This window comes from Zingiber officinale, chromosome 6B (genome assembly GCF_018446385.1).
Source record: "Zingiber officinale cultivar Zhangliang chromosome 6B, Zo_v1.1, whole genome shotgun sequence".
NCBI classification, from domain to species: domain Eukaryota; kingdom Viridiplantae; phylum Streptophyta; class Magnoliopsida; order Zingiberales; family Zingiberaceae; genus Zingiber; species Zingiber officinale.
This window is the reverse complement of record NC_055996.1, coordinates 57,189,604-57,200,929: the sequence shown is the minus strand read 5'-3', so window position 1 is coordinate 57,200,929 and position 11,326 is coordinate 57,189,604. Positions and strand designations below refer to the sequence as shown.

The following is an 11,326-nucleotide window of genomic DNA, read 5'->3' as shown; positions in this document are numbered from 1 at the left end:
ATGGTGTTTGGTTAAGGTGGAAGTGCCTAAGCCAAGCAAACCAAGATAGGACCAAAGACAATCAATTGCATTTTTATTAGACATGCCAATAATAGTAGTGCATATCAATTTTTCGTACCGAAGTCAATAATTCTTGATGTACGTGTTGGAACAACAATATAATCATGGAATGTTGTATTTTTGGAGGATATCTTTCCTTCCAAAGAGATGAAGAAGAAAGTTCAAATAAAATAACTTATGAAACTACAAATATGGATAATTTTGGAAATAATGAAGGAATCAAGACACAGTAAGAGGGTAAAAATAGTAAAATCATTTGGTTTTGATTTCATGACTTATTGTTGGTGATGGAAGCATTAGATGATCAAACCCAAGTTTTGATAGTTGTAAAGGGTCCAAATTTAAGGGTTATTATGGTTCTACTAAGTCTGACTAAGTGTGCAAGAAAGCCCTATGTGAGTTTAGGCAAGCATGTGGAAAACCCTAATTGCGACTAGGCAAAGGAGTCCTAGTCTGAGAGATTGGGTAGAAGTCTTAGCAAATGAGGATGTTGGGCGGAAATTCCTACGGGTCGAGGATAGTAGGTGAAAGCCCTGAAGTCGCAGACACTAAGCAGAAGTCTAGATGGGTCAGGGATCAGACGTCTAGCGGAAGTTGCAACTCAAGAACACTAAGCAAAAGTCCAAACGGTCTTGAGGACCAGCTTGACATAAGGTAAACTCTCTTGAGAGAAGTAAGTGAGGACACATTCCCTCTAGAGAGAATAATAGACATCGGTTCAACATAGGATTTCACGTGAAATTCAAAGTCAGGACTAGATAGTTTGGAGACTGTCAAATATTTTATTACTCTTCTTTCTATATTATTACTTGTTGTGCTAACTTTGTAATGTAGGAAATCATGTGGCTGAAAAGGGGCTCCAAGCGCCCGGACATAGTCTAGCCGCCTAAAGGTTTGAGCACCTGGAGTTGGTCCAAGTTCTCGGGAAGGGACCGAACTAGTGACTAGCGGAGCTGAGGTGGCGTGCGCTCATTGGCTAGCATACGTCACACTCTAGGCACCCAGAGTTGGATAAATTTTTAGAGATAAGCTTTCTTCGAGGAGCACCCACGTCAGCCCTCCAAGCACCCGGGGGAGGTCCAGGCACTCAGAATAGTGCTATATAAAGGGCCTCGACCAGCAACATCTACATAATTTTCTACAACTTTCGTGCTTGTGCATTGCTCTGAAAAGTTCTCAACGATGCTCAAATGCTACTTCGACAACCTATAATCATGTTCTTCTAATTTTATTTATTGTTGGTAACTTTACTTTATAGTTCTTGTACTTCAATTCTATAACCTTTGTCAAAATTTTAGTGGATTGCCCAAAGTAAACATTCAACAAATGTGGACCTTGGAGTAGGAGTTGTCACAGGTTCTGAACCAAGTAAAAACAAAGTGTTAGCTTGGTTTTGTTATTCTTCTTTTACTTCTTTATTTCTACTACATTTTCTTGATTACTTTTCAAAAAATGTAAAAAATCCACGAGCATTATTCACCCCCTCTAGCCCTTTTCGATTCTACAATTAGCATCAGAGCAGGACCGATCGGTGCAACCATCATTTGAGTAAGTTTTTTGTGGTATTTTTGAGTTTTTTTGGAGTCGATCAGAATTGATGCTATCACCCTTTCCGATCAAAACTTTTTTTAATCGAGCTTTACATTTCTAGAAGTTGGTGCAACAACACTCTAGTTCATTACTTTTCATACAATACTACTAATCTAAGACCAAGTCTTGGAATAAATTTTCCTTGTTTCTTTGTGTGAGAGATTTTGAATGGCCCATCTGTTAGAGTGTATACTAAAAGACTAGCTGTTTGTATAAACATTTATTTAGAAATAAGAATTACATTGATCAAATGTCTACATTTAAGCTAAGTATAGTTGTCCATTTAATTTATATTGCAGATAACATAGTGTGAGGAGATACACAGAAGTTCATGTTATCAGTTCCTTATAAATTATAAACAGTTGCTTCCGACCAAGATGGAATGGGACAAACCATTGAAGTGGTTGTAGTGTAATTAGGTATTAGTTTATCTTGACTAATAAATTACACTAGTACACTATGAGTGTATTGAGCAGAACCATTTGAGGAAGTTTCTTTTTATACTGACTATATAAAAGAACAATACCTCTGTTATTATGGAAGTGTGTACTCTTAATCATGATATAATAACAAGCATATATACTTAATATTTATTTCTTTAATTTATCAAAGGGTGTGATTTAGCTCGTTAAATCAATATGCTCGATAAGTTGGGAAATGATATTATTTATATGGTGTATTGTTGATTATAGAATGAAACTGTGTCCTAGTAATCTAGGTTGATGATGTCCCCTTGAGGAGCTCATAAGGATTATCATATAAACCCTACAGGTGGACTTAGTCTGACATGACAATAAGGTTGAGTGATACTACTCTTGGAGCTAGATATTAATTAAGTGAGTCGTCAATAACTCATTTAATTAGTGGACATTTTATATCTTAAACATAAGGAGATTAACACACTCATGATAAGAAGGAGCCCATATAGTAATATGGGATTGGTTCGGTAGTTCAATAATAACTCTTTAGTGGTATGAGTTATTATTGATGAACTCGAGTTGGGTGTTCGGGGCGAACACGGGAAGCTCAAGTTCATGGGGAGACCAAAACCAATTCCTCCTCTCGGTTCCTATCGTAGCCTCTTATTTATAAAGTGTTATACCCACCCATACCCACCTTCTTACCCACCTTAAGGTGTCCGGCCAAGCCTAGCTTGGAGCCCAAGCCAGGGCCGGCCAAACCAAGGTGAGATGGTTTAAGAGGTGGCCGACCCTAGCTTGAACCCAAGCTTGGTGTGGCCGACCACAATAAATTAAAAGGATTTTATTTTTTAAAATCTTTTCTTATGTGGAAGACATGGTTTTAAAAGAGAGTTTAAAATTTAAATCTCTCCTTTTATAGCTTTCTACAAAGGATTAAGAGAAAGATTTGATATCTTTCCTTATTTGTAGTTAAAAGGAAGATTTTAATTTTTGATAAAACTTTCCTTTTTTGTAACCATCCTCATGATTTAATAGAGAGTTTTAAAATTAAATCTTTCCTTTTATAGTTTCTACAAAAAATTAAGAGAAAGGTTTGATATCTTTCCTTATTTGTAGATTGAAAGGAAGATTTTAATTTTGGAGAAAACTTTCCTTATTGAAATCATCCGCATATTTTAAGAGATTTTAATTTATAAATGTTTCCTTTTATAACCAACCATGAAGGGAATTTTAAAAGAGAAATTTTTATTTTAAATATTTCAGGAAACAAATTAGGAAATTTTAATTTTGTGTTTAAAACTTTCCTTGTTTGGAGGAATTAAGGTGGCCAACCATATTAATAAAACAAAAGGAAATTTTTTTTATCAATTAAATTTTCCTTTCTATGGCAAAGAAAATAAGGAAGTTTTTATTAAAACTTTTCTTATTTGCCAAGACCAAGGAATATAAAAGAGAGGGTAGAGGTGCCTCACCTCAATACAACATATCATCTAGTATTCCTCTCTTCTTGTCCTTGTGGTGGCCGGCCTCTCTTCCTCTTCCTCTCCTATTCTTTTTTCTTGTGTGGCCGGCGACATCTTCATCTCAAGGAACTAGGTGGTGGCCGAATCTTGTTAGTGGAAGAAGGAGAGATAGGAAGTGTTGGTGCGGTTAGCACTAATGGTCTAACTCGAGTTTTAATGAATGACAAAATATGTTAAGTTAGTTTTGTTGTTATCTAACACTCTGATTGAGTGTACAGGAGAAGTCTAGACAGGTCGACGGGCTGACCTGATGTCTGGCACGAAGCCCGGCTTGGTCAACGGGTCGACCGGATAGCTGGCACGAAGTCCAACTAGGTCGACGGGCTGACCGGATAGCTGGCACTAAGCCCAGACGGGTCGAAGGGCTGACCGGACGTCTGGCAGGTAAATAAAGGTAAGTCACTAGAGGGGAGTGAGTGTGAGGATGCGTTCCCAGGAAAGGAACTTAGGCACCGATACGACTTAGAACTATTTTGAAACTCTAAGTCGAGATCTTGACTAGATTCCTGTCTCGGAGAGACGGAATATAATTAATACTCTTTCTCTTAAACTATGAACTGTGCTAATAATCTGTTTTGTAGGAGATATAAGTGCCTTGGACTAACGTTTTCTTACAGGAAGGAAGCTGCTGGAAATCAAGGTCCGGGCGCCCGGAAGGTACCCGGGTGTCCGAAGGCAAAGTTTTATCCCCAACATCACTGTGCAATGTGGAGTTCGCTGGTTGGCTCGGCTACGTCACAACCAGGGCACCCTGAAGGTTCCAGGCACCCCGAACCTCCTATTATAAGGAGGGTCAAGGCTGGAATCAGAACAACAACTCAGAATCCACTCTCCTGTACTCCTGCAACGCTACAAAACTCTGACAACGTGCTGCTCTTTTAGTTTCTTCCTTTGTCAGTATTGTTTTATTTTTTCATTGGAATTCCAGTACTTAGTTTGTAATAATTTCCGAATTGCTAGTGAATTCCCCATCGAAAGCACCCTTGTGTGCGGGCCTTGGAATAGGAGTCGACACAGGCTCCGAACCAAGTAAATCGAACTGTGTTAGCATTGCTCTTTACTTTTTGCTTATACATTTTCCGCTGCGTAATCTCTCGATAAAGTTTAAAATCGATATTCACCCCCCCCTCTATCGACTTTCACGATCCAACAGGAAGCCTTTGTTTCTAGCATCCCTTGGAGCTTGGTGGTGGTGGCCGAACCTCATCTTCTCTTGGAGTTCTTGTGGTGGCCGAAACTTGCTTGGAGAAGAAGGAAGCTTGGGTGGATTCTCGTCTCGGTAAATCGTCGCCCACACGATGTCCGAAATAAGAAGAAGAATACAAAAGAAGATCGTGAGGTCTATAAGCTATAAAAGGTATTACTAGTTATTAGTTTCTACATCATAACTAATTCATCTTTTTATTTAGATCTTGAAATACCAAACATAAGAGGCTAATGAATCTAGGTAATCAAATTTATATTTTTGATTTTGTGTTTCATTTGTTTTTTGAACTTGTGATTCGATTGTTCCTTTTGGTTAAACCTAGGGTTACTATAAGGAAATTAAATATTAAATTTCGTTAAAAGACTTTGTCTAGGAAGTGGTGGATACTCCCATACCCAAGAAGGCCTAGTGTCTCGCCATGTTTAACCTGGAAGCCGATCTTTGAAATTAATATTTAATTGAATTTGTAACATGCACTACAACAAAAATAGTTTTTCGCAGCTTGCTATTAACAGCGCACATTAAAAGCACGTCGTTAATAGTATTATTAACGGCGTGCATATTGATGCGCGCTGTTAATAGTATAAACTTAAAGAAGGAAAAAAATTACGTCTAGATATTAACGGCGCACATTAAAAGTATGTTGTTAATACTATAAATATTTAATAACAATAACGTCATGCAAAAATAGGCACGCTGCAAATACTTTTTAAAATTATTAACGGCATGCAGCATGCTGCGATTAGTTTAAAAAAAATAATAAAAAAAAATTATTATTTACGACCATGATTAAAAAGAATGTGTTTTGACCAAGCATGTTTTGACCAACTTCAATTTTTTTTAAAATTATAGTTTAAAATAAAGTTATCTTTAAAAAATTAAATTAAACAAAAATATGTAAATAATAAAAAAAATGCATCCAACCCCAAAAGTCGATCAATAATAAACGTGGTTAAAAAAAAATAAGTAAAGAAAAACTTAAAGTAAGTAATTAAATAAAAATGCAATAAGTAAAAAAAAACACAATTAAAATAAAAAAACGCTAGGTTAAAAACATAAACCGGATCAAAGCCCACTACAACAAAAGTGACTTTCCGCGGCGCTTCATCAACGGCGTGCAGTTAAAGCACGCCGTTAATAATAGTTTTTACGGTGCACCTAATTATGTGCGCTGCCAATAATATAATATTTATATAAATGATGGCGTGCAGAAATAGAATGCTGTCAATAAACTTTTCTACGGCGTGCAAAGTGCGCTATTAAAACCAAATATTAACGGCGCGCGTAGCGCACTGTTAATAATTATTATACATATATAAATCACGGCGTGTAAAACTGCATACTGTTAATAAATATTATAAAATTCTAACAGCATATAATATACACCGTTAATAATCTTCAAACTTTTGTAACACTTTCCATTGAAATTAACAACTCCCCTTCCTAATTTTTTGCAAACTTTTAATACAAAAATAATACTTCCACAAATATTTTTTTGCCAAAATTTGGTCACTCCCGAATCTCCCGAACTGCCAAACATAGTTCCACCAAAAACCCCTCGCGCGAACCTCTGTCACGCAAAAACCTAACTCGCGCCCTCTCCTCACGACAACTCCCTCCACCGAAGCTTCTCCGCCGAACCCTAAGCTTCTCACGACAACTCCCTCTTCCGATCCTCTCTTAGCCGGAGCCCTCTTCAGCAAAGCCCTCTCCGCCGAAGCCCTCCACTAAATCACGCGAACCTCTCTCACGCAAACCTATTCGCTAAGCCACTCGCTCGTCCAGTCGAAGCCCTCTTCAGCGAACACCTACTTCCTCCCCGTCGTTGACAAGCCTCTGCTTCCTTCCAGGTACGCAACTCACAGAACCTTCATCTATCAAATTGTGTTTCTGCCACTATTCGATCTATCGCTACTGTTTTCTCCCCTCAATCCATGAAGATACCAACTTTTCCAATGGCACTGTGTCCACCCAAAGATCATATTTGTTTTTTTTAGAAGTCAAAAAAGCTGTGATCCCAGGAAGGTGAATAAGTAGTACATCGAGAGTAGGGCAGTGTTCCATTAGGGGATCTTGGAGGAAGAGATGTGGACATGAATCTTATTCTAGAAGGGCTTACAAGCAAGCTTGAATAAGCTTCTACTAGTAGAAGATAGACCCACACACGCACACTATAGGTAGGAAGGACTCTGATGCCACATCTTCACTTGACTTCAAGCAGGAAGTAGACCAGCCGAGCCGTCTGAAGCCTTTAAGAGAGTAAGGGCGTAATGGTAGTGTGGGAGTTAGCGCGTAACCTCCAGCCCCCGTCAACTCATTCAATGAATCTTCTTTCATTCACTACGCTTTTTGAAATTGTTCTATTTCTGATTTTTTGTTTGTGTTTCTTATTCATTTTTGGAATCTCCTACAGAGGAGGATAAAGGAATGCAGAGAAGTGATATGTTGTTAGGATTTTTAATATTCACCATCATTTTTTGATTTAGTTATCTTAGTCTAATCCTTTGATCTCTATATGCAGTTAAAGCCTATTGCTTTTGGAATTGTTTCTTCACAATTCAATATGCATATTCTCTTGTGAGCATGTTCCAAGCAGCGAATTAAGATCGTGCCTGCAGCCTTGCAAAGTAGGTAAGTAATGAATCTCTTTGATCCAAACAAAATTCTAGTCCCTCCTTGGTTTTTCATCTGTGGTCTGAAAACATGTTTTTCCTCGTGCATGTTATCATTTTAGTTCTTTGTGTGTGATTGTATAATAAATTTGGGAACCTGGTGATTTTTTTCTTTAGATAAGCATGTAATATTTTCAAGCTTTCTTAGGAAATTAATTGCTTTCTAAGTTGGTAATAAATTTCAATACGCCTCCGGAAACTCTGCGTTTGAGGTTTCTTTGCTTCTAGAGATGTTTTGGTTCTGGTTAGTTGATGGTTTGTGCTAGGGAGTCATGGAAACTATAATTTTTTACCTCACTTCTATTTACTGACTACCTATAATTCAACAAAAAAATACTACTTGTTGCATATTACTTACTATTCGTGAATTGATATTGTAATACCCTCATATTGCCTAGTAGTTAATATTCATAAGGCTTGGTTGTGATTATTAAACATGAATTGTCAATTCTAGTTCGCCTTACTTCATACATGTAGAACGAAGACATCAGTAGAATTTACTAGGTTGCTGATATTTTTATTTATGTTTTTGAGTTGAGCAAAATATGTAAGCTGATAATACTCAGATATAATTTTTTTGTTCTGTTGTATATCATTGTTTTTTATAAGTCCATCGTTTCCTAAAATTTGATGGATTAAATATTGTAACACTAAAATTATTTATAAAAATAGGATAATTTTCTTTTATTTTTTTTTTTAGATTATTTTATTAGTATCAAGGACCATTGTTTTCAAAATGGATAAGGAATGGATCCATCTTCCTTCAAGGCTTGTACCCGAGTATGAAGAAGGGGTTCAAAAATTTCTTACACAAGCTAGGAACTATGCCAAAACACGTGAAGTAATCTTATGTCCTTGCAAACATTGCAAAAATAAGAAGTATATGAAATTTGACCAAGTGTATGATCACTTAATTATTAACGGGTTCAATCCTTCTTACACAATTTGGGTCTTCCATGGTGAAACTTATACTCCAAATTTTCAAGGTCAAAGTAGTTCAAGAGGAATTCAGGAAGAGGAGGATGAAACTAGAGAGGAATATAACTTATATAAAGATGTCTTTGCCTCTGATGAAAGGGTTGACCACACTATGTCTGAGGCAAGAGATTATGAATTTGCTGATTTATTAGTAGATGCAGAAACTCCTCTTTTACCTAGTTGTACAACTTACACGAAGTTGTCAGCAATCGTTACATTATACAATTATAAGTCTACAAATGGTCACACAGACAATAGTTTCAATGAGCTCCTTAAGATCTTAGGTGACATGCTTCCAGAAAAAAACACACTTCCAAAGGATGTTTACTCAATGAGAAAGTTGTTAAAACCATTTGATTTAGGATATGAGAAGATTCATGCATGCCCAAATGACTGTTGTCTATTTAGAAAGGAGCTTAAAGATTTGGACTCATGTCCAAAGTGTGGTTCTTCAAGATGGAAGGTAGACAAAGTCACCACCAAAGTTTGTAAAGGAGTTCCTGAAAAGGTGCTACGGTATTTTCCTGTGATACCAAGATTGAAAAGGATGTTTAAATCAGAACAAAAGGCCGAAGACTTGATTTGGCATTCCAACCATAAAAGTCATGATCATATGATGCGTCATCTAGTTGATTCAATAGCTTGGGATACGATAAATCATAAGTGGCCAGCTTTTGCATCAGATCCTAGAAATCTCCGGCTTGGTCTTGCAACAGATGGATTCAACCCTTTTGGTGATCTTAGTTCTAGATATAGTTGTTGGCCAGTTATTTTGGTAAATTACAACCTTCCTCCGTTGATGTGCATGGCGAAGGAAAATCTTATGTTGACATTATTGATTCCAGGCCCGAAGCAACCAGGAAATGATATAGATGTATACTTGGAACCCCTAGTGGAGGATTTGAAGGAGTTATGGGACATTGGTGTGGAGACGTATGATGCATTTAGCAAGTCAGTGTTCAATATGAAGGCTATTTTGAAGTGGGCAATCAATGATTTTCCAGCTTATGGAAACTTAGCTGGATGTGCCACAAAAGGGAAATTTGGTTGCCCAATATGTGGTGAAGGCATATCTTCTATGTGGCTTAAGTATAGTAGAAAGTTTGCATATTTAGGGCATAGGAGATTTCTTGCTCCTAATCATCCATTCCGTCAGAAGAAGAAGTGGTTTGATGGGAATAAAGAGACAAAAGGAAAACCTAGGCCTCTGAATGGATTAGAAATTCTTAATGTATTGAAAGACATTGAAAATGACTGGGGTAAAAAAAAATTGGGTAAAGATATCAATAATACAAAGAAAAAGAGGAAGGAGCGTGATGGTTCAAAAAAGTTCAAAAACCAGTTCAAATGTGGAAGAAGAAGTCAATATTTTTCAATTTGCCATACTGGAGTGTAAGTTATTTTGCACTCTATTAATTGTATTTTATAAATTTTTTATATTTTATGCACAATTTATTTTGAATCTTGAACTAATATATGAAATGTGTTGATGGTTAAACTTGTAGGGGCTCCTGCTACGTCATAACTTAGATGTTATGCATGTTGAAAAGAATGTTTGCGAGAATATCATAGGTACAATGTTAAACTTAAAGAAAAAATCAAAAGATGGTGTTAACGCTCGCAAAGATTTGAGGCACTTAAATATTAGAAAAGAATTACATCCTCAAGAAAAAGGAGAAAACATGTATCACTTGCCGGCTGCACCTTACACATTGTCTAAAAAAGAAATGGACGTATTTTGTTCTAGGTTGAAGAAAATAAAGTTACCTGATGGTTATAGCTCAAATATTGGTAACTGTGTTTCTTTAGAAGAACGAAAGCTTATTGGGTTGAAATCTCATGATTGTCATGTTCTTATGCAACAATTGCTTTCAGTAGCATTGAGAAGTCTTTTACCAAAAGGTCCACGTAATGCTATATTTTTGCTTTGTGCATTTTACAATGAGTTATGTCAAAGAGTGTTAGATAGGAACCGTCTAGAACAACTCGAAGAGAATATTGCTGAAACTTTATGCATGTTGGAGAGGTACTTTCCACCAGCTTTCTTTACCATCTCTGTTCATTTGAAAATTCATTTAGCAAGAGAGGCTCGCCTGTGTGGGCCAGTTCAATTCCGCTGGATGTATCCATTTGAAAGGTAATAAATAATAATCTATCTTTTTACTACTTTAATAATATCATACAACAACTTAGATTTTTCTATCAACATTTATTTCATGTGATTTTTCATTATTTAGATTTATGAAAATGCTTAAAGGCTATGTGAAGAACCGAGCAAGGCCAGAGGGTTGCATAGCTGAGTGTTACCTTGCAGAAGAACGAATGCGATTTTGTAGTGCTTATATAAAAAAAGTTGCTTGTATTGGTCTCCGATCTAATCGGAATGATGATTTGGAAAATGGAGTAGTGGAAGGTCGCCCCATTTCTCAAGGAAAAGAAACTATTTTAGAAGAACATTTGTTACAAGCAGCACATCGATATGTGTTGTTCAATACTGCAGAAATTGATCCTTACATACAGTGAGTATTAAATTGCAACCCTAATATTCTTGGTGTATTGCATGATTCATATATTTTAACAATCATTTTTCAATGATTTTAAATAAGATGCACATTGAGGAGCTTAAACAAACAGATCGTCGTTTCTCAAGTAATGAAACACTGCTACAAAAACGACATATGGAAACATTTGCTCAATGGTTATCAAAACATGTTCTTGATAACTCTTCAGATCGGATTCAATGGCTAGCACATGGTCCAAGAAAGCATGTTATATCGTATACAGGTTATATTATAAATGGACATCGGTTCCACACAATTGATGTTGGAAGGTCGACACAAGATAGTGGTGTTTCAGTTGAAGCTGATACTATTT

At 36.5% G+C, this 11,326-nt stretch overlaps 1 protein-coding gene across 1 annotated transcript; it reads left to right on the top strand.

Annotated features, from left to right (window-relative positions):
• The first annotated feature begins 8,564 nt into the window (after positions 1 to 8,564).
• On the top strand, positions 8,565 to 10,975 carry LOC121990995. Its single transcript, XM_042545030.1, has 3 exons — positions 8,565 to 9,844; positions 10,200 to 10,589; positions 10,690 to 10,975. Exons 1-3 carry the CDS (start codon positions 8,565 to 8,567, stop codon positions 10,973 to 10,975), a joined length of 1,956 nt encoding a protein of 651 aa, XP_042400964.1.
• Positions 10,976 to 11,326: the final 351 nt, after the last annotated feature.